This window comes from Coffea eugenioides, chromosome 2 (assembly GCF_003713205.1).
Source record: "Coffea eugenioides isolate CCC68of chromosome 2, Ceug_1.0, whole genome shotgun sequence".
Classification (NCBI taxonomy): Eukaryota; Viridiplantae; Streptophyta; class Magnoliopsida; order Gentianales; family Rubiaceae; genus Coffea; species Coffea eugenioides.
In genome coordinates, this window is record NC_040036.1 from 52,704,440 (window position 1) to 52,724,057 (window position 19,618).

Here is a 19,618-nt window from a genome sequence, read left to right on the forward strand (position 1 = left end):
TAAATGTCCAAACACACCAAACAAGGAATCAGAGAGGAACAGGGAAATTCGTTTCTACTTAAAGATGAAAACTGATTGTTTGCAGAGAAAAAAGGCCGATTTACCTTTTTAGCTGCGTGACCACGTTTTCCCAAATCTGAGGCTCAACATGCCTTGTCCTTGCATATCTGCAATGGAACAGCACGTTCATGGGCCCACTCAAGAATAATTTATGCGGATCAGTCCTAAGCAATCTAATTCCAAATCGTTGCTGTATACTGAAGACCAAATGACATTCATCGTGCTGGCTAACAAGGTGAAGCAAGCCAAAGTCACTGTGGGCACCTGCACCATATATTCCTCTCTCTCGGTTCAGCAGATTGTGTACTTGCAGAATTAATCAAGCTCATGTTCAGCTTATAAATACAGCCTTCTTGTGGAAAAACTGTCCAGCAAGCCTCTGACTTCATAATTGTAGCAGCCGCAAAATTGCAATAGGATCGCCTTAGCATTTCTGATGATCAAAAAGGTTTCCATCCAGGTCAAGTGCTCAGGGCTATAATTCCTAGCAAACTAGCCCTTTGCAACCTCACTTGAACGCGACAGAATTTAAAGATAGAGAGGGATGTTCGGTTATCAAACAAGCTGGTTAAAGGCATTTCTGCAAGATGTAGAAGCTTAAAGTGTAGGAAAGATTTGGGATAAGGGAACTGCTGAAAGTACCTCACAAGATAATAATCAAGAACCTTTCAAATTTGGCCAATTAGAAAAGATGCCAGAACGCAGACCAATGACTTCCAGTTTCATTTTCAACATCATTGACTAGTATTGTACCTTGGAACAAGGATAAAGCCTTTCCAAATGAAAAGCACCAATATTTCAATGGTCAAATGATGAACCAAAATGGAGTAAGTTCTCGCTTGAGAAATGGTGGTGATCATTGGTTTAATGTACCTTGACTAATTAACACAGGAATTCCATTCTTCAAACTAGGAAGAATTAACAGTGAATGTGTGGATTCAAGCAAGTGCTTAAAGACATCATAGGCGAGTCAAAAAATTGTGTCTAAGTCTAATCAATTAATGTATTAGAAATGAGAGCGAATACAAAAGCTATGTATTTGGACTTACTCAACACGATTTGATGACACATATTCATCAATAATGACTGTTCTGCTAAAAGAAATAATGATTTATCTGATTTTGTAAATATACAACCGCATGGGAGCAGAGATATAACATCTTATGCATCAGTGACATCGAATTAAGTAATTTAACCGGATGGCCAGCAATTTACAATCTAAGTGGCCCAACCACCAATTTCATCAAAATTTAACACATCAAATGTTGTTAAGGTGATGGAAATGCAAATTGGTTAAGAAAAAAATATACCCTTGCACCCAAAGATGATTAATCAATATGATTAACTAAATTGATCCGCTGCTTACTCATACAACAGCAAAGATGATTCAGGTCAGTACTTGACATTAAGTTACTTCTGCAGCACTGAGGAGTACAACCACATGCAAGAAAAATAGATAGTTTTTCTGATGCATGATAGGCATCTCAATACTTACAGTGCTTCGCGGTGGTATCTCTCCATAGTTTCTCTCCATCCAGGCAAAATATCTTTACGGAAAAAAAAATTCCAGTTTTAACCAAAAGATTTGCAAGATTTATGAAGCAAGATTGATGTTCAACATGTAACAATAATTGTGTAGCAAAGTTACCTGCTGTAGGCCACAAGTTTGGTCCATGAAGTGGTTTTTCGGCTTGAGGATCATCTTCTGGTACTTCCACACCAATGGAATATCCTTCTTTATAATCTCCTACAAGAACATCAGGGCGCAGAAATGCTTAGCTCAAATAAAAACACGAACTTAGTTCTGCTGCTCATTCTGGTAAGTGGCATGTACAAACATCACATAAGAGAACAGAGGATGCAGAAAGAAAAGGAGCATATAAACAACATAAAAGAGGCCTGATAAGTGACATTTGATAGCAATGCAAATATAGCCACAACCAGGAGTTGATATAGTCAACATGTAAGGCCGGAAAGTGTAGCTGAAAATGAAAATACTCTAAAGCGACAAGAGAATGAACTCCAACTATTCACTTGTATAATGCATTGGCTACACCTGTCCTTATATTCTGGTATAAACAACCATCGGATATAAAAATTAGGATAAACGCAATAGGTATGAGAAAACAAACCATGTATCTGGTTGACAGGATCCAGATGCTGATCTAGAAGAGGAGTGTAACCACGGTTTTTTTCATTCCTGAGAAGCTTCATCTTTTCATCAAGTGGTAGACTAAAGAACCTTTTGCTTTGAGAAAAGACCTCATCCATAAATTCTGGTCTGATACCATGATTGACTACATAAAAAAATCCAGAGTCCGAGCAAGCCTAAATAAACGATAACATCATTAGGAGTAAGTAACTCAACTCCCAGAATGATGCCAATCATTGGTAAGCACTGATATGGAGAATGGAAACGGCTTTAGATAAAGGTGTATATTATTGTAAGAGTATTTGTGCAGGCAAGAACAGGTTATCCATGTATAGCTGCAATAACAAATTAATGCAGCACTAATCAATAAAAGTGATCATAGAATTGAGATGCAGAGTTACGTTACGTTACTTACTGTATCTATTGCATCGTTGCATGGAAATACTATATACTAACTTAACAACTGAACAATTCATTACTTGCTAAGAAGTATTAGTCCCACTTTCTACTCATATATTCACTCCTTTAGTTCTTCAACCTTCAAACTAAATTACTCATCATCGGAAAAAACTGTAAATTTACCCCACAGGTAGACCAAAGAATGCACAAAAATAAACTTAAATCGAACGATAGCAGGTGTTGTGGGGGGGGAATAAAAAGAAAAGGAGGAGTGGAGTGCCTGCCTGTCTGAGGAGAGAGACAGATTTTTGTATGTCGGAATTGGAGAGGTCTATGCAATTCAGTGCCGCCATATTTGCAGATGCTGCCGGAAGCTTTTGTTCGTCGATGGCTTTTTCAACTCTATGGTCTAAGAGCAAATATAAAGAACACCGAAAAAAGTGATGAGCCCGCCATATATAAAAAAAATCTGACAGTATCACCTACCTCTTGAGTTTGTGGTTAGAAATTGGAATTTTGCAGATAAGATAGCACCAAAACAGATCTCTTATCCGGATAATATGAAGATCATCGATGCCATTAATTTGAGAGTTATAAACGTTGATAAACCATTAATAGTTTTGTTATATAAATAATAATAATGTTTCAATCTAATTTCACTAACCACTAATATTTTCAACCTGACTTTTAACGCTCATCCTTAACTTTTAGGTATTTCCATTGTTCGATCATTGAATTGTCTTGTCTGGTCCTAACATTCCAGTTTCCATTCCAATCGACCACGTAACTCGGCATGCGATGGAAATGAACGTGTGGAGCTGATTCATCATCATTTACGCTACATTTTTGTGCCACAAAAGTGTGCATGGACTCATTTAATTCTTTTGTGGATAAGTACTCGATGCGTTTATGTGTTAATTTTTTTTCTTAGAAGAGTGGAGATCAATTGAAAAAATACATAAATGTGAGAGAAGTTAATACCTACAAGTGTCTACTTTATTCATACAATAGATTAAGTATTATTTAGATATGCTAATAAAGTTTCCGTAAACACTAATGAGAAAAACCCAGGAATAAGGAACTGTTTGGATTCATCAGTTTCTTAAAAATTAATTTTTTATATACTATAAAATTTTTTAAAAATATTTTAAAAAGTAGTCTAAATTTTTTTTAATATTTAAGAAATATTTTAAAATATATTCTAAGAACTCTACTACTCTTAAATATCTCAAAATATACGCTAAAAACTCTGCTACAGTAAATTCAAAAGGATTTCAAAAACACCCTAAAAATAAAAAAATAGCTAATCCAAACGGACAGATTCGTTAACCCCAGAAGGAGAAGAAATACGTCTTTAAACTTTTACAACACAAATGCTTTAACGCAGCTTTGGATCCTATGTCTCGGTGCATTACATGTCTGCTTATAAAAAGAGAAACAAAGGGGAAAAATGAAAAACTCGGGGAATAGAAGGAAGTAAAGGACGTCTGCATCTTCCAATCGATATCTAATAAAGGAGCATGAATATTCATAACAAATTGTAGCGTCCGATTAATCAGCTCCAAGTCTATATTTATGACAACGGAGCATGATTCATGTTACAGAAATAATTAATTGATGCAAAATCGAAGGGGAAAAAAAATAAAAGAATGTGTATTTTCAAATGATGAAGTGACAGGAAAAGATGTTTAGGTGGCAGTGAGAACTGTGGATCGGCAAAGAGGACAAGAATTGTGATCGGAGAGCCACTGAGCCATACAAGATGAATGGAAGACGTGCCTACATGGAACTTGTTTGCCGGACTCGAAAACTTCCAAGCAAATTATGCAGTCTCCAACTGCTTCCACCATCGGCATTTCACTCAGTTGATTCTGGTTCAAAGTCTTGGCTTCAAACAACTTTGTCTGGATATACTTCTCCTCCATAGTTGTCATGGACAGAGCCATCTCCAGATCAAACATTCCTTCCATTGGCTTCAAACAACTTTGTCTGGTTATAGTCCATTTGACCCTGTTGAATTCAACGGCAAAGTTTACGTCCCTGGCCAGATTTAATAAATTTCTCATGTTCCTGATTTTGTCACAGTTTCCTCCATTAACCGAGCGGACAGTAACTAAATTATGCTGTCTTGGGAATGCAGGCAAACAATTGCTACATATTTCCTGGATTTGGTTTTGGTTTGGTCATGTGTGGTGCAATTCTGTGTTCATGATGATATGCTTCTGGCAGCATGTAAGTATTTGCATGTCGAGGTTTGCTGTCTTGTTAATTGTAGTGTAGTATGTTGATACGTTTAGTCTCTATATTGGAACAGCGGAAGCTTTGGCTAAGCAAGTTACAGACGAGCATTATGCACGGGGGATGATTTATCCTCCATTTGCAAATATCAGAAAAATCTCAGCTCATATTGCTGCTGGTGTTGCTGCAAAAGCATATGAGCTCGGTGGGTGCTCTTTACATATTTTCCTATGCGGGTGCTCAAAGGCCCCTCCTTTTTTATCTCTAAAACTCAAACGAGATGTATGCCTAAATGCTGTTTGCTTATTATGTAGGTGTGGCAACACGGCTTCCTCGACCTGCGGATCTGGTGAAGTTCGGTGAAAGCTGCATGTATACTCCAAACTACCGAAGTTACTGGTGATTTCTCAGTTTTTCCTGCTGCTGGTGTGCCTTCATCCAATGGTTTGTCTTATGGATGACTCGGGTATCACAGTGGTCTCTAATAAGCTGCGACGAAATGTGTCTGTACCCTGCAACGTTATCAGCTGATTTGTTGTAAAAATATGACTCTGTGTTTCTCCTTGCTATTGTGAGATCAATAAAATATTTTCCAGAGTTTGGTTTCCCTTCAAATCGAATATTGTTGCTCCTTAATGAGTGCGGGAGATTTTTTTTTTTGCACGGGAGCAACCAGTTGAGGAGATCCAGAGAGTGCAAAGCACAGAAGTACTACGTAATTTCTAGGTAATGCAGGGGAATAGGGAAGGGATTTCTTTTGGCACTGCAGAACTTGCATTTTGCATAACGCGGTTGATATGGTACAGGGACAAGCGAAAATGCCGGACGGAAAAGGTATTATCATTTATTCTGTAGTCCGTACTTGGAGAAGGGAAGGGCTTTCTTTTTGCTCCTCCAAACTTGCATTTTGGATAACATGGTTCATGGGCTACGACAAATAAATCCAGGAGGAAGGACAACATGGCTGATTGGCCTAGGCCTCGGAGAAGTGTATCCGCAAGTGAGTCGTCATTTTCGTTTAGTTCGTGCATTTTTTTTTTGATAGTCGTAGAAGTATTTAGTTGTTCACAGCGTATCTACATCTATATGTAGTGTAGAAGGGGTTTTTTAGCAGAAACCCTCTTAATAACTTTCAAACTTTTCATTCTTTTTTTCTAAATTTTTGTATTTATTTTAATACATAAAAAGTAGTAGCTTATAACCAATCCTATCACAAATCAAATTTGAAATTTAAAGCATTCCCACTATCTACTTCATAAACCGTTTATAGTTTATTATTTATACTTTAAATTCTTTTTACTCCTTAATTAAAGACAAATGCTTATTCGTATGCTATTTTAATACAATGTTACATTTTTATAATTAAAAAATATTTGTCACTACACTAACCCTATAACCACCACTACAAATGAGCTTTGCAAATTACAATCATGTTTCAAAAAAATCACAAATGTGCAACTAAATGTAAAGTTGAGGGGGTAAAATGTAGTTAAATGTAAAGTTAAGGGGGCTTACTATATTTAACCCTAAAAAAAATCCTAAAAACGAAACAAGTAATGAGTTATAGATTTTTGTCTAGATTTTTGTATTTATTTTAATACATAAAAAGTAGTGGGTTATAACCAACCCTATCACCAGTCAAATTTAAAATTTAAAACTTTCCCATAATCTATTTCATAAACCGTTTATAGTTTGTTGTTTATACTTTAAATCCTTTTTACTCCTTAATTAAAGACAAATGCTCATTCACATGCTATTTTAATACAATTTTAATTCGGAAGCATACAACATGATCAAGAAACAGCAGAACCAATTAGGACTAGATTTTGATCTCGAAAAAAAAATTAGACTTAGATGCCATTGGCACGTTGCCGTAACTTGTGATGTCAATTAGAACTATTTAGCACTTTTTTCTTTTGTAAGGAGTTAGAGTACTGTAAAGCTTATTTAGACAAACTTTGCCTCATCGGTGATTTGAGTATCAAGTTATTGAATATACTACAAATCCTATAATATCAGTCTGCTACAAAAAATAATTATTTTACTAACATGTGTTATTTGCGTATAAAATTTCAGAGGTAAATCAAGTACTTTTACTTATACTCTATATAATTTGAATAGTTTTTTAACGAATATAACCATACTATGAAAGACCATCACTTTGTACAATTGGACCTAACAAATTGTATATCAATCACAATTTATATTTTGCTGGATACCTGCGCAGTTAGTAAGTTCCATCAGTAACACTACATCAAACTTCTAATGTTGTTTTATACTCTTATCAACATGTATTACAAAAAATTGTAAGTTTGAAAATGATACATGTGCTCGAAAGTTAGTTACGTGATTGAGATCAAACAATTTTACAACATCACAAGCATTGTTGATAGCAAATTCAAAGAGAATATGGATATCTGAATATACAATCATGCATACGGTAAACTTACTCTATTTAATTTAATTACTGCACAAATTTTTTAAATTTATAATCATAACCTATACCTTCTTTCATTCTTACTAGGTTAAATATTTTCGAATACTTGCTTACATTCAGAGCATTAACATAGAAAACATGTTTTATGTGCTATGCAAAAATTGTGAACAATTATGTGAATGTCATTTTTCAAAAATAGTATGTATGCATTGTAATAACGTGGTCGACACTGTTGTTAGGTAATTAATTTTATGTACCTTTAATTTCAACAAATTTTTCTGTATTGTATATAACATTTTATTTGTCAAACAGGTACAATGTTAATATAGAAATAAAAAATTTCAGTGGTATCACGCATCTTAATCTACATGACAGACATGCATGATTCGTATTTGGTTGTGATGCTTCTTATCTCAGAGAATTACAAAGGAAGATAGAATTTCTTGATATATGTTTATTTTTTATAATGCTATTTATAAACTATGTAAAAAAAAATACACTAATTTTGAATTTTGCACGTACTTAATTCTCAGGACAATGGTGATAGGTTTTTCAACCAATAAATCAATTCATGCAAAGATCGTGCATTTTTATTTGTAGTACGCGTTTCACAAAATTTAACAGAATTAATTAAATCACCAATTTTAGCTTTCGTACTAAAAGTTGATTGATGTAAAGAGTGTTCGCACCTTCATGCAAGATTATCAAATCGAATGCATAATATCTGTAAATATTTCATTTTAACAACATTTAATTACATTCATTTTTATTCAGATATCATTCATTTTCTAATATAAATTTCTATTATTTTTTCAGGATCTATCTTCCAAAAAAAGGTAATTTTTGAATAATATACATATTTTATAATATTTCAAACTATTGTTAGACAGATATTATATTTTAATTGTGTTGGTACAATTTTTTAACCTTTTTTAATTCACCCTTTTATTTTCATTTTTTCAATAATGTCAACACCGTGCGTAGCACAGGTATTCACACTAGTACTCTATATAATTTGAATAGTTTTTTAGCAAATATAACCATGCTATGCAATACCATCACTTTATACAATTGGACCTAGCAAATTGTATATCAATCACAATTTATATTTTGTTCGATACTTGCACGATTGGTGAGTTCCATCAGTAACATTATATCAAATTTCTAATGTTGTTTCATACTCTTATTAACATGTATTTCAAAAAAATTGTAGGTTTGAAAATGATACATATGCTCGAAAGTTAGTTACGTGGTTAAGGTGAAACAATTTTACAACATCACAAGCATTGTTGATAGCAAATTCAAAGAAAATATGAATATCCGAATATACAATCATGCATACGGTAAACTTACTGTATTTAATTTAATTACTGCACAAATTTTTTAAATTTATAATCATAACCTATACATTCTTTCATTATTAATAGGTTAAATATTTTTGAATACTTGCTTACATTCAGAGCATTAACATAGAAAACATGTTTTATGTGCTATACAAAAATTGTGGACAATTATGTGAATGTTATTTTTCAAAAATAGTGTGTATGCATTGTAATGACGTGGTCGACACTGTTGTTAGGTAATTAATTTCATGTACCTTTAATTTCAACAAATTTTTCTGTATTGTATATAACATTTTATTTGTCAAACATGTACAATGTTAACATACAAATCAAAAATTTCAGTAGTATCATGCATCTTAATCTACAGGACAGACATGCATGATTCGTATTTGGTTGTGATGCTCCTTATCTCAGAGAATTACAAAGGAAGATAGAATTTCTCGATATATGTTTATTTTTTATAATGCTATTTATAAACTATGTAAAAAAAATACACTAATTTTGAATTTCGCACGTACTTAATTTTCAAGACAATAGTGATAGGCTATTCAACCAATGAATTAATTCTTGCGAAGATCGTGCATTTTCATTTCTAGTACGCATTCCACAAAATTCAACAGAATTAATTAAATCACCAATTTTGACTTTCGTACTAAAAGTTGATTGATGTTAAGAGTGATCGCACCTTCATACAAGATTATCAAATCGAATGCATAATATCTGTAAATATTTCATTTTAACAACATTTAATTACATTCATTTTTATTCATTATCATTCATTTTCTAATATAAATTTTTATTATTTTTTCAGGATCTATCTTCCGAAAAAAGGTAATTTTTGAATAATATAAACATTCTATAATATTTCAAACTATTGTTAGACAGATATTATATTTTAATTGTGTTGGTACAATTTTTTAACCTTTTTTAATTCACCCTTTTATTTTCATTTTTTCAATAATGTCAGTACCGTGCGTAGCACGGATATTCACACTAGTTTTATAGTATTCATGAGTACATTCAAATTATATTTAACTTATTATGTCAATAAATACACTTAGATACTTTCTAAAATAAACTTCTACTTTTACCACAAAAAAAAGAGAAAAAAACGGAGCCTGCCACCCGCAAAAAAAAAAAAAAGAGTGAAAAAGTGGAAACCAACTGATAGAATGTTTATCCACCATACGTTACATGAAACAACAGATGCCTTGCCAATCAAGGGTCGAACTATCCTAGGAGCTCTGATCACCATACGTATCTTCATATCTCTGCATCAAGTAAGCTCCACATGTGACGGGTGGGAACCTGAATACAGATACAATAAATCAATGACACAATAAGACCATTACTGTTGTTTTGTCAGAGCCGCAAGCTTTGACTTGTGGCATAATTTTTTCATTTCCTTCTCATCCCACATCGGAGCCTGCTGAAGAGAAGTCGGCTACTCGAGGCCTATAAATAGAAGGGTCCATTGAAGGATTTAACTTGCACCACTCAAGAGAGTTATATGGGCTATTAGCTTCTTGAGTCATCTAGCCCATTCAGTTAAATATTTTAGGCTCTCTTGATTTGAGTTTAGGAATATTTTCTAAACTCTTTTGTAAGTGCCTATTGGCCTAGGAACCACTTTCCTACGGTCTTTTGTATTTCTTCTTCATAGTAGAAATATTGCTCCTCCCTCGCCCGTGGACGTAGGTCAATTTGACCGAACCACGTAAATCTTCTGTGTCTTTTATTTGCTTTGTTATCCGTCTTTATATGGTCGGTTTTACCGCCTAATTATTATATGGCTGGTATCTACCGCCTATCTATTATATGGTCGGTTATACCGCCTACTTTGTGCTAACTTGAGTTTGTCTATTCCTGGCCCGGTCCTAACAAACTGGTATCAGAGCTGGTTGTTATATTTTGCAAGACAGGTTCATCTGGTGGGGCCCGTTCATCTGGTGGGGTCCGTCCATCCTGTGGGGCCCACTCATCCTGTGGGGTCCGTTTATCCGTGGGGCCCGCTCACCTTGTGGGGTCCTTTCATCCCGTGGGGCCCGCCTATCTCGTGGGGCCCGCTCACCCTGTGGGGCCCGCTCACGAGACTTGCATATTTGTTTGGCCAGTTTTTTGAGACAAACTTCAAGTTACAGAATTTGTGGCAACAATGACGATAACAAAGACGGTTGTCGAGAAATTCGACAGGAATGTCAACTTCGGAATGTGGCAGCTCAAGATGGAGGACATTCTTGTTCAAGACGGAGTTGATCTAGCGATTCACGGAATCGAGAACAAACCAGAAGATGTCAAGGATGCGGATTTCGCCGATATGGATAAGAAGGCCAGATCCAGCATAATCTTAAACCTCTCCGATGAGGTATTGCGTGAGGTAGCAACGGAGACTTCGGCCAAGGCTATGTGGGATAAATTGAAAGCCTTGTATATGAAGAAGACAGTCGAAAATCGGCTATATTTGAAGCAGAGTTTGTACATGCTTCGGATGTCTGAAGGTACATCTATACTCTCCCATCTTGATAAATTTGATTCCATTATTATGGATTTGGGGAATATAGATTCGAAAATTGATGATGAAGATCAAGCCCTATTACTTTTGTGTTCCCTTCCCCAGTCTTTTAAGCATTTCCGCGATACTATGATTTATGGAAAGGAAACAATTTCGTATCGGGAAATTAAATCTGCATTAAAATCTAAAGAGCAGATAGATAGGGATATTACTGGGGAAACTAGTGGGAGTCAAGCCGATGGCTTGTTTGTTCGGGGTAGATCTGAAAAGAGAAACACAGAAAATAGAAGTAGATCCAAATCCAGACATAAAAATGTGGTGTGCAATTATTGTAAAAAGAAGGGCCATGTTATCTCTGATTGCTTTAAATTGAAAAATAAAGAAAAGCAAAAAGGGAAATTTGTTGAGAAAAATACTGAATCCGCTGAGGCTAGTATAGCAGCTGATGAGAATGATGGAACCATTTTCTGTGCAACGGAAAATAATTTTAGGTCTAACAATGAGTGGATTTTAGATTCGGGTTGTTCATATCATATGTGTCCCAATAGGGACTGGTTTTCAACATATGAATCAGCTGAAGGTGGAGTTGTCTTAATGGGCAACAACGCTGTTTGTAAAGTTGTTGGCAAAGGCACAATCCGGATTAAAATGTACGATGGTATTGTGAGGACGCTCACAGATGTTAGACATGTTCCAGATTTGAAGAAAAATCTCATCTCTTTGGGCACTCTTGAGTCTATCGGGTGCAGGTATTCAGGTGGAGACGGAGTTCTCAAAATCACTCGAGGAGCTCTTGTTGTGATGAAGGCACACAGATCTTGCACTTTGTATATTTTGCAGGGATCTACTGTGACAGGTGCTGCTGCTGTTTCAACATCATCTTTGTCAGATACAGACATCACCAAATTATGGCATATGCGTTTGGGGCACATGAGCGAAAAAGGCTTAGGCATACTAAGCAAAAGGGGACTTCTTTGTGGTCAAAGTACCGGGCCATTGGAATTCTGTGAACATTGTATTTTTGGGAAGCAGAAAAGAGTCAGCTTCAGTTCACCAGCAATTCACAAGACAAAAGGTACTCTCGATTACATTCATTCAGATCTATGGGGTCCTTCTCGTGCTCCTTCTAAAGGTGGTGCCAGGTACATGTTGACTTTCATTGATGATTATTCAAGGAAAGTTTGGGTATATTTTCTTAAGCATAAAAATGATGTTTTCCTAACTTTCAAGCAATGGAAAGTTTTGATTGAGAAGCAAACAGGAAAACACATTAAGCGGTTGAGAACAGATAATGGCATGGAATTTTGTGGAGGTGAATTTAATGAATTCTGCAAGAATGAAGGAATTGTTCGGCATCACACCGTCAGGATGACGCCTCAACAAAATGGTGTGGCCGAACGTATGAACAGAACTCTTTTGGAGAGAGCAAGGTGTATGATCTCTAATGCAGGGTTGACAAACGACTTTTGGGCAGAGGCGATCAATATGGCCTGTTATATTGTCAACCGTTCTCCTTCTGCATCTCTTGATTTCAAAACTCCTGAGGAAGTTTGGTCAGGTACTCCTGCTGATTACTCCAATTTAAAAGTTTTTGGGTGTCCAGCATACATGCACGTGAATGATGGAAAATTGGAGCCTAGGGCTAAAAAGTGCATTTTTCTTGGGTATGCTTCTGGGGTGAAAGGATACAGATTATGGTGTCCTGATCCCAAATCTCCAAAATTTGTGATCAGTAGAGATGTTACTTTTGATGAATTGTCTATGTTATCTTCCAAGAAGGAGTCTTCTAGTCCTTGTACCACTGATAGTACACAGAAGCAGGTGGAGCTTGATATTGGCAGTTCTGGTCCTTCTCAGACCAAATCTTCTATTCAAATGCCAGTAGATACACCTGAATCTACTGTTGAAGATAGTTCTGAAGAAGAAGAGTATTCCATAGCCAGAGATAGAGCAAGGAGAGACATTCGACCACCACAAAGATATGCAAATTTAGTTGCATATGCTTTGTCTGTTGCAGAAGAAACTGATGCAGTTGGTGAGCCTTCCACCTATTCAGAAGCAGTTTCTTGTGATGATTCTGCAAAGTGGTTGATTGCGATGAATGAAGAAATTGAATCTATTCATCGTAATGAAACTTGGGTTCTTGTAAAGCCGCCGTCAGCTAAGAAAATTGTTGGATGCAAATGGGTCTTCAAGAAGAAGGAAGGTATTCCAGGGGTTGAAGATGCAAGGTATAAAGCACGATTAGTTGCAAAGGGCTATAGTCAGGTACAAGGTGTTGATTTTAATGATATATTCTCACCTGTTGTTAAACATAGCTCTATTCGTGTTTTGCTTGCTTTAGTAGCCATGTATAATTTGGAGTTAGAGCAGCTTGATGTTAAGACAGCTTTCTTACATGGCGAACTTGAAGAACAAATTTATATGAAGCAACCCCAGGGTTTTGAGATTGAAGGTAAGGAAGACCATGTTTGCTTATTGAAGAAATCCTTATATGGATTGAAGCAGTCTCCAAGACAATGGTATAAAAGGTTTGATTCCTTTATGTTGGGTCATGGTTATTTGAGGAGCATGTATGATAGTTGTGTTTACTTCCGGAAGTTAAATGATGGTTCTTTCATTTATTTGCTGCTTTATGTTGATGACATGCTCATTGCTGCCAAGAATTTGTCAGAAATTCACACTTTGAAACTGCAGTTAAATAGTGAATTTGAAATGAAAGATTTGGGAGCAGCTAAGAAAATTCTTGGCATGGATATCAAGCGAGATCGAGGAGTAGGGAAGTTGTTCTTGACCCAGAAAAATTACCTTGAGAAAGTTTTGGAGCGTTTTGGCATGAAAGATGCTAAACCAGTATCTACTCCTCTTGCTAGCCATTTTCGGCTATCTGCTGCTCAATCACCAAAATCAGATGAAGAGGAAGATTATATGGCACAGGTTCCTTATTCCAGTGCAGTCGGCAGTATTATGTATGCAATGGTTTGTACTCGTCCAGATATTGCACAAGCAGTCAGTGTTGTTAGCAGATATATGTCTTGTCCTGGTAAAACACATTGGCAGGCTGTGAAGTGGATTCTCAGATACTTGCGAGGTACTTCAAATGCATGTTTGGAGTTTGGAAGAAATAATAACACTTTGGTTGGTTTTGTAGACTCAGACTACGCTGGGGATCTTGACAGGAGAAGATCACTTTCAGGCTATGTATTTTGCATTGGCGGTTGTGCTGTTAGTTGGAAAGCTACTCTACAACCTGTCGTAGCTTTGTCTACTACTGAAGCAGAATATATGGCTGTGACCGACGCAATCAAAGAAGCCTTGTGGTTGAAGAGTTTATTTAGCGAGCTAAGTCTATATCAAGGTGTTACTGATATTCACTGTGATAGTCAAAGTGCCATACACTTGACTAAAGATCAGATGTATCATGAGAGGACGAAACACATTGATGTGAAGTATCACTTCATTCGGGATATCATTGCTGAGGGAAAAGTCCTTATTCAGAAAATCAATACCAAGGACAATCCAGCTGACATGTTTACGAAACCTCTTCCAGTTTACAAATTCAAGCAGTGCTTGGATTTGGTTGGTGTTCATTGTTGGTGATTTACGCCCATTGGGGCTTATGTGGAGAAGGTGGAGCAATTTTGCTATTGTCGATAATAAGACTCAAAATTATGCCAAGGTGGAGATTTGTTGTTTTGTCAGAGCCGCAAGCTTTGACTTGTGGCATAATTTTTTCATTTCCTTCTCATCCCACATCGGAGCCTGCTGAAGAGAAGTCGGCTACTCGAGGCCTATAAATAGAAGGGTCCATTGAAGGATTTAACTTGCACCACTCAAGAGAGTTATATGGGCTATTAGCTTCTTGAGTCATCTAGCCCATTCAGTTAAATATTTTAGGCTCTCTTGATTTGAGTTTAGGAATATTTTCTAAACTCTTTTGTAAGTGCCTATTGGCCTAGGAACCACTTTCCTACGGCTTTTGTATTTCTTCTTCATAGTAGAAATATTGCTCCTCCCTCGCCCGTGGACGTAGGTCAATTTGACCGAACCACGTAAATCTTCTGTGTCTTTTATTTGCTTTGTTATCCGTCTTTATATGGTCGGTTTTACCGCCTAATTATTATATGGCTGGTATCTACCGCCTATCTATTATATGGTCGGTTATACCGCCTACTTTATGCTAACTTGAGTTTGTCTATTCCTGGCCCGGTCCTAACAATTACATCTGGCCAAAACATACAAAAGTTTTCTGCTGATCCACCTTGGCATGTTAGAGGTCAAACTAAATTTACTAACTAAACACCTTGGCATCTACTATTACCGGTTCCAAGAGCGAATTTTGACGAAAAAAAGACAAAACTTGTAATTGAGAATTAACGACCAAACCTTTCACGTACGTGAACATTGCAACCAATAGCAGATCTCTTCTGGCCAAAACAACTAAAAGAAGATAATAATGACCGACAAAATCCCATATCATGTATCTAAATGTCCAAACACACCAAACAAGGAATCAGGAACAGGAAATTCGTTTCTACTAAAGAGAAACTGATTGTTGAGAGAAAAAGGCCTTACCCTTTTACTGGTGACACGTTTTCCCAAATCTGAGGCTCAACATGCTTGTCCTTGCATATCTGCAATGGAACAGCACGTTCATGGTCCCACTCAAGAATAATTATGGGATCATTCCTAAGCAATCTAATTCCAAAGTTTGTGTATACCTGAAGACCAATGACATCATCTGTGGCTAACAAGGTAAGCAAGCCAAAGTCACTGTGGGCACCTGCACCATATATTCCTCTCTCTGGTTCAGAGATTTTACCTGAAATTAATCAAGCTCATGTCAGCTTATAAATACAGCCTTCTTGTAGGAAACTGTCCACAACCTGACCTTCATAATGTAGCAGCCGCAAAATTGCAATAGGATCGCCTAGCATTTCTGATTGATCAAAAAAGTTTCCATCCAGGTCAAGTGCTAGGGCTATAATTCTAGCAACTGCCCTTGCAACCTCACTGAACGCAAGAATAAAGATAGAGAGGATGTCGGTATCAAACAAGCTGTTAAAGCAGTCTGCAAGATGTAGAGCTAAATGTAGGAAGATTTGGAAAGAACTGCTGAAAGTACCTCACAAGATAATAATCAAGAACCTTTCAAATTTGGCAATAGAAAAGATGCAGAACCAGACAATGACTTCAGTTTCATTTCAACATCATTGACTAGTATTGTACCTTGGAACAAGATAAGCCTTTCCAAAATGAAAAGCACCAATATTTCAATGGTCAAATGATGAACAAAATGATAGGTTCTCGCTTGAGAAATGTGGTGATCATTGTTTAATTACCTGATAATTAAACACAGAATTCCATTCTTCAAACTAGGAAGAATTAACAGTGAATGTGTGGATTCAAGCAAGTGCTTAAAGACATCATAGGCGAGTCAAAAAATTGTGTCTAAGTCTAATCAATTAATGTATTAGAAATGACAGCGAATACAAAAGCTATGTATTTGGACTTACTCAACACGATTTGATGACACATATTCATCAATAATGACTGTTCCGCTAAAAGAAATAATGATTTATCTGATTTTGTAAATATACAACCGCATGGGAGCAGAGATATAACATCTTATGCATCAGTGACATCGAAATAAGTAATTTAACCGGATGGCCAGCAATTTACAATCTAAGTGGCCCAACAACCAATTTCATCAGAATTTAACACATCAAATGTTGTTAAGGTGATGGAACTGCAAATTGGTTAAGAAAAAAATATACCCTTGCACGCAAAGATGATTAATCAATATGATTAACTAAATTGATCTGCTGCTTACTCATACAACAGCAAAGATGATTCAGGTCAGTACTTGACATTAAGTTACTTCTGCAGCACCGAGGAGTACAACCACATGCAAGAAAAATAGATAGTTTTTCTGATACATGATAGGCATCTCAATACTTACAGTGCTTCGCGGTGGTATCTCTCCATAGTTTCTCTCCATCCAGGCAAAATATCTTTACGGAAAAAAAAATTCCACTTTTAACCAAAAGATTTGCAAGATTTATGAAGCAAGATTGATGTTCAACATGTAACAATAATTGCGTAGCAAAGTTACCTGCTGTAGGCCACAAGTTTGGTCCATGAAGTGGTTTTTCGGCTTGAGGATCATCTTCTGGTACTTCCACACCAATGGAATATCCTTCTTTATAATCTCCTACAAGAACATCAGGGCGCAGAAATGCTTAGCTCAAATAAAAACACGAACTTAGTTCTGCTGCTCATTCTGGTAAGTGGCATGTACAAACATCACATAAGAGAACAGAGGATGCAGAAAGAAAAGGAGCATATAAACAACATAAAAGAGGCCTGATAAGTGACATTTGATAGCAATGCAAATATAGCCACAACCAGGAGTTGATATAGTCAACATGTAAGGCCGGAAAGTGTAGCTGAAAATGAAAATACTCTAAAGCGACAAGAGAATGAACTCCAACTATTCACTTGTATAATGCATTGGCTACACCTGTCCTTATATTCTGGTATAAACAACCATCGGATATAAAAATTAGGATAAACGCAATAGGTATGAGAAAACAAACCATGTATCTGGTTGACAGGATCCAGATGCTGATCTAGAAGAGGAGTGTAACCACGGTTTTTTTCATTCCTGAGAAGCTTCATCTTTTCATCAAGTGGTAGACTAAAGAACCTTTTGCTTTGAGAAAAGACCTCATCCATAAATTCTGGGCTGATACCATGATTGACTACATAAAAAAATCCAGAGTCCGAGCAAGCCTAAATAAACGATAACATCATTAGGAGTAAGTAACTCAACTCCCAGAATGATGCCAATCATTGGTAAGCACTGATATGGAGAATGGAAACGGCTTTAGATAAAGGTGTATATTATTGTAAGAGTATTTGTGCAGGCAAGAACAGGTTATCCATGTATAGCTGCAATAACAAATTAATGCAGCACTAATCAATAAAAGTGATCATAGAATTGAGATGCAGAGTTACGTTACGTTACTTACTGTATCTATTGCATCGTTGCATGGAAATACTATATACTAACTTAACAACTGAACAATTCATTACTTGCTAAGAAGTATTAGTCCCACTTTCTACTCATATATTCACTCCTTTAGTTCTTCAACCTTCAAACTAAATTACTCATCATCGGAAAAAACTGTAAATTTACCCCACAGATAGACCAAAGAATGCACAAAAATAAACTTAAATCGAACGATAGCAGGTGTTGTGGGGGGGGAATAAAAAGAAAAGGAGGAGTGGAGTGCCTGCCTGTCTGAGGAGAGAGACAGATTTTTGTATGTCGGAATTGGAGAGGTCTATACAATTCAGTGCCGCCATATTTGCAGATGCTGCCGGAAGCTTTTGTTCGTCGATGGCTTTTTCAACTCTATGGTCTAAGAGCAAATATTAAGAACACCGAAAAAAGTGATGAGTCCGCCATATATATATATACATATATATATAAAAAAAAAAAAAAATCTGACAGGCGACTGGTAGGTATGCCTCCTCATGTCTACCTCTCGACTATGAGGTTAGGAAAAAAAACTGCTTGGAAAGCACCGGTCCGCACCAGACATGAGGAGGCATACCTGCCAGACGCCTGTAGCAGTGTAGTGTACAAGCAGTCGGTCCAATTTCTACCTCTTGAGTTTGAGGTTAGAAATTGGAATTTTGCAGATAAGATAACACCGAAACAGGTCTCTTCTCCGGATAACACCGACACATTTTTGTGCCACTAAAGTGTGCATGGACTCATTTAATTCTTTTGTGGATAAGTACCGATGCGTTTACGTGTTAAATTTTTTTTAGAAAAATGGAGATCAATTGAAAAAAGGTATATAAATGCAAGAGAAGTTAATAACTACAAGTTTCTTCTTTATTCATACAATAAATTAAATATTATTTAGATATGCTAACAAAGTGTCCGTAAACACTGATTAGAAAAACCTAAGAATAAAAGAACTATTTGGATTCATCAGTTTTTTAAAAATTAATTTTTTATATACTATAAAAATTTTTAAAAATATTCTAAAAAGTAGTCTAAATTTTTTTAAATATTTAAAAAATATTCTAAATATTCTACTACCCTTAAATATCTCAAAATATACTCTAAAAACTCTGTTACAGTAAACCCAAAAGGATTTCAAAAAACACCCTAAAAAAAAAAGCTAATCCAAACGGATAGAATCGTTAACCCAGAAGGAGAACAAATACGTCTTTAAACTATTACAACACAAATGCTTTAACGCAGCTTTGGATCCCATGTCTCGGTGCATTGCATATCTGCTGATAATAAGAGAAACACAGGGGAAAAATGACAAACTCGAGGAATAGAAGGAAGTAAAGGACGTCTGCATCTTCCATTCCATATCTAATACAGGAGCATGAATATTCATAACAAATTGTAACGTCCGATTAATCAGCTCCAAGTCTATATTTATGAC

General features: G+C 36.0%; 2 protein-coding genes and 1 pseudogene across 4 annotated transcripts in view; 1 reads left to right on the forward strand and 2 right to left on the reverse strand.

Annotated features, from left to right (window-relative positions):
- Positions 1-961: 961 nt before the first annotated feature.
- LOC113761742 (2-oxoglutarate-dependent dioxygenase mpl2-like) lies at positions 962-3,115 on the reverse strand. The gene is made up of 5 exons (XM_027304855.1): positions 3,098-3,115; positions 2,896-3,020; positions 2,193-2,388; positions 1,709-1,807; positions 962-1,607 (listed from the first exon to the last, which is right to left on the reverse strand). Exons 2-5 carry the CDS (start codon positions 2,962-2,964, stop codon positions 1,552-1,554), a joined length of 420 nt encoding a protein of 139 aa, XP_027160656.1. The 5' UTR covers positions 2,965-3,020; positions 3,098-3,115; the 3' UTR covers positions 962-1,551.
- A 1,262-nt stretch (positions 3,116-4,377) lies between these two features.
- Positions 4,378-5,374, forward strand: LOC113759875 (annotated as a pseudogene).
- A 1,654-nt stretch (positions 5,375-7,028) lies between these two features.
- LOC113763212 (2-oxoglutarate-Fe(II) type oxidoreductase hxnY-like) overlaps positions 7,029-19,618 on the reverse strand; it is a 31,044-nt gene continuing 18,454 nt past the window's right edge. Inside the window, exons 1-8 of one of the 3 annotated variants that reach the window (XM_027306959.1) lie at positions 18,444-18,587; positions 17,741-17,936; positions 17,257-17,355; positions 17,104-17,155; positions 16,033-16,154; positions 15,863-15,963; positions 15,717-15,775; positions 7,029-7,068 (exon numbers count right to left, since the gene is read on the reverse strand). In XM_027306959.1, the coding sequence (XP_027162760.1) occupies positions 7,044-7,068; positions 15,717-15,775; positions 15,863-15,963; positions 16,033-16,154; positions 17,104-17,155; positions 17,257-17,355; positions 17,741-17,936; positions 18,444-18,512 (723 nt within the window). In that variant the 5' untranslated portion in view covers positions 18,513-18,587 and the 3' untranslated portion in view covers positions 7,029-7,043. Of the gene's footprint in view, positions 7,069-9,772; positions 9,938-15,716; positions 15,776-15,862; positions 15,964-16,032; positions 16,155-17,103; positions 17,156-17,256; positions 17,356-17,740; positions 17,937-18,443; positions 18,588-19,618 lie in introns of those variants that run through there. The other 2 variants (XM_027306958.1, XM_027306957.1) reach the window with 2 other exon arrangements.

Bases quoted from the DNA above. Each gene is read 5' to 3' on its own strand.
- LOC113761742 (XM_027304855.1), bottom strand. From the start codon at position 2,964: ATGGCGGCACTGAATTGCATAGACCTCTCCAATTCCGACATACAAAAA. The intron at 2,389-2,895 runs GCAGGCACTCCA...TCGTTTATTTAG, and splicing joins CTGTCTCTCTCCTCAGACAG to GCTTGCTCGGACTCTGGATT. The intron at 1,808-2,192 runs GTTTGTTTTCTC...ATGTTCTTGTAG, and splicing joins TCCTGTCAACCAGATACATG to GAGATTATAAAGAAGGATAT.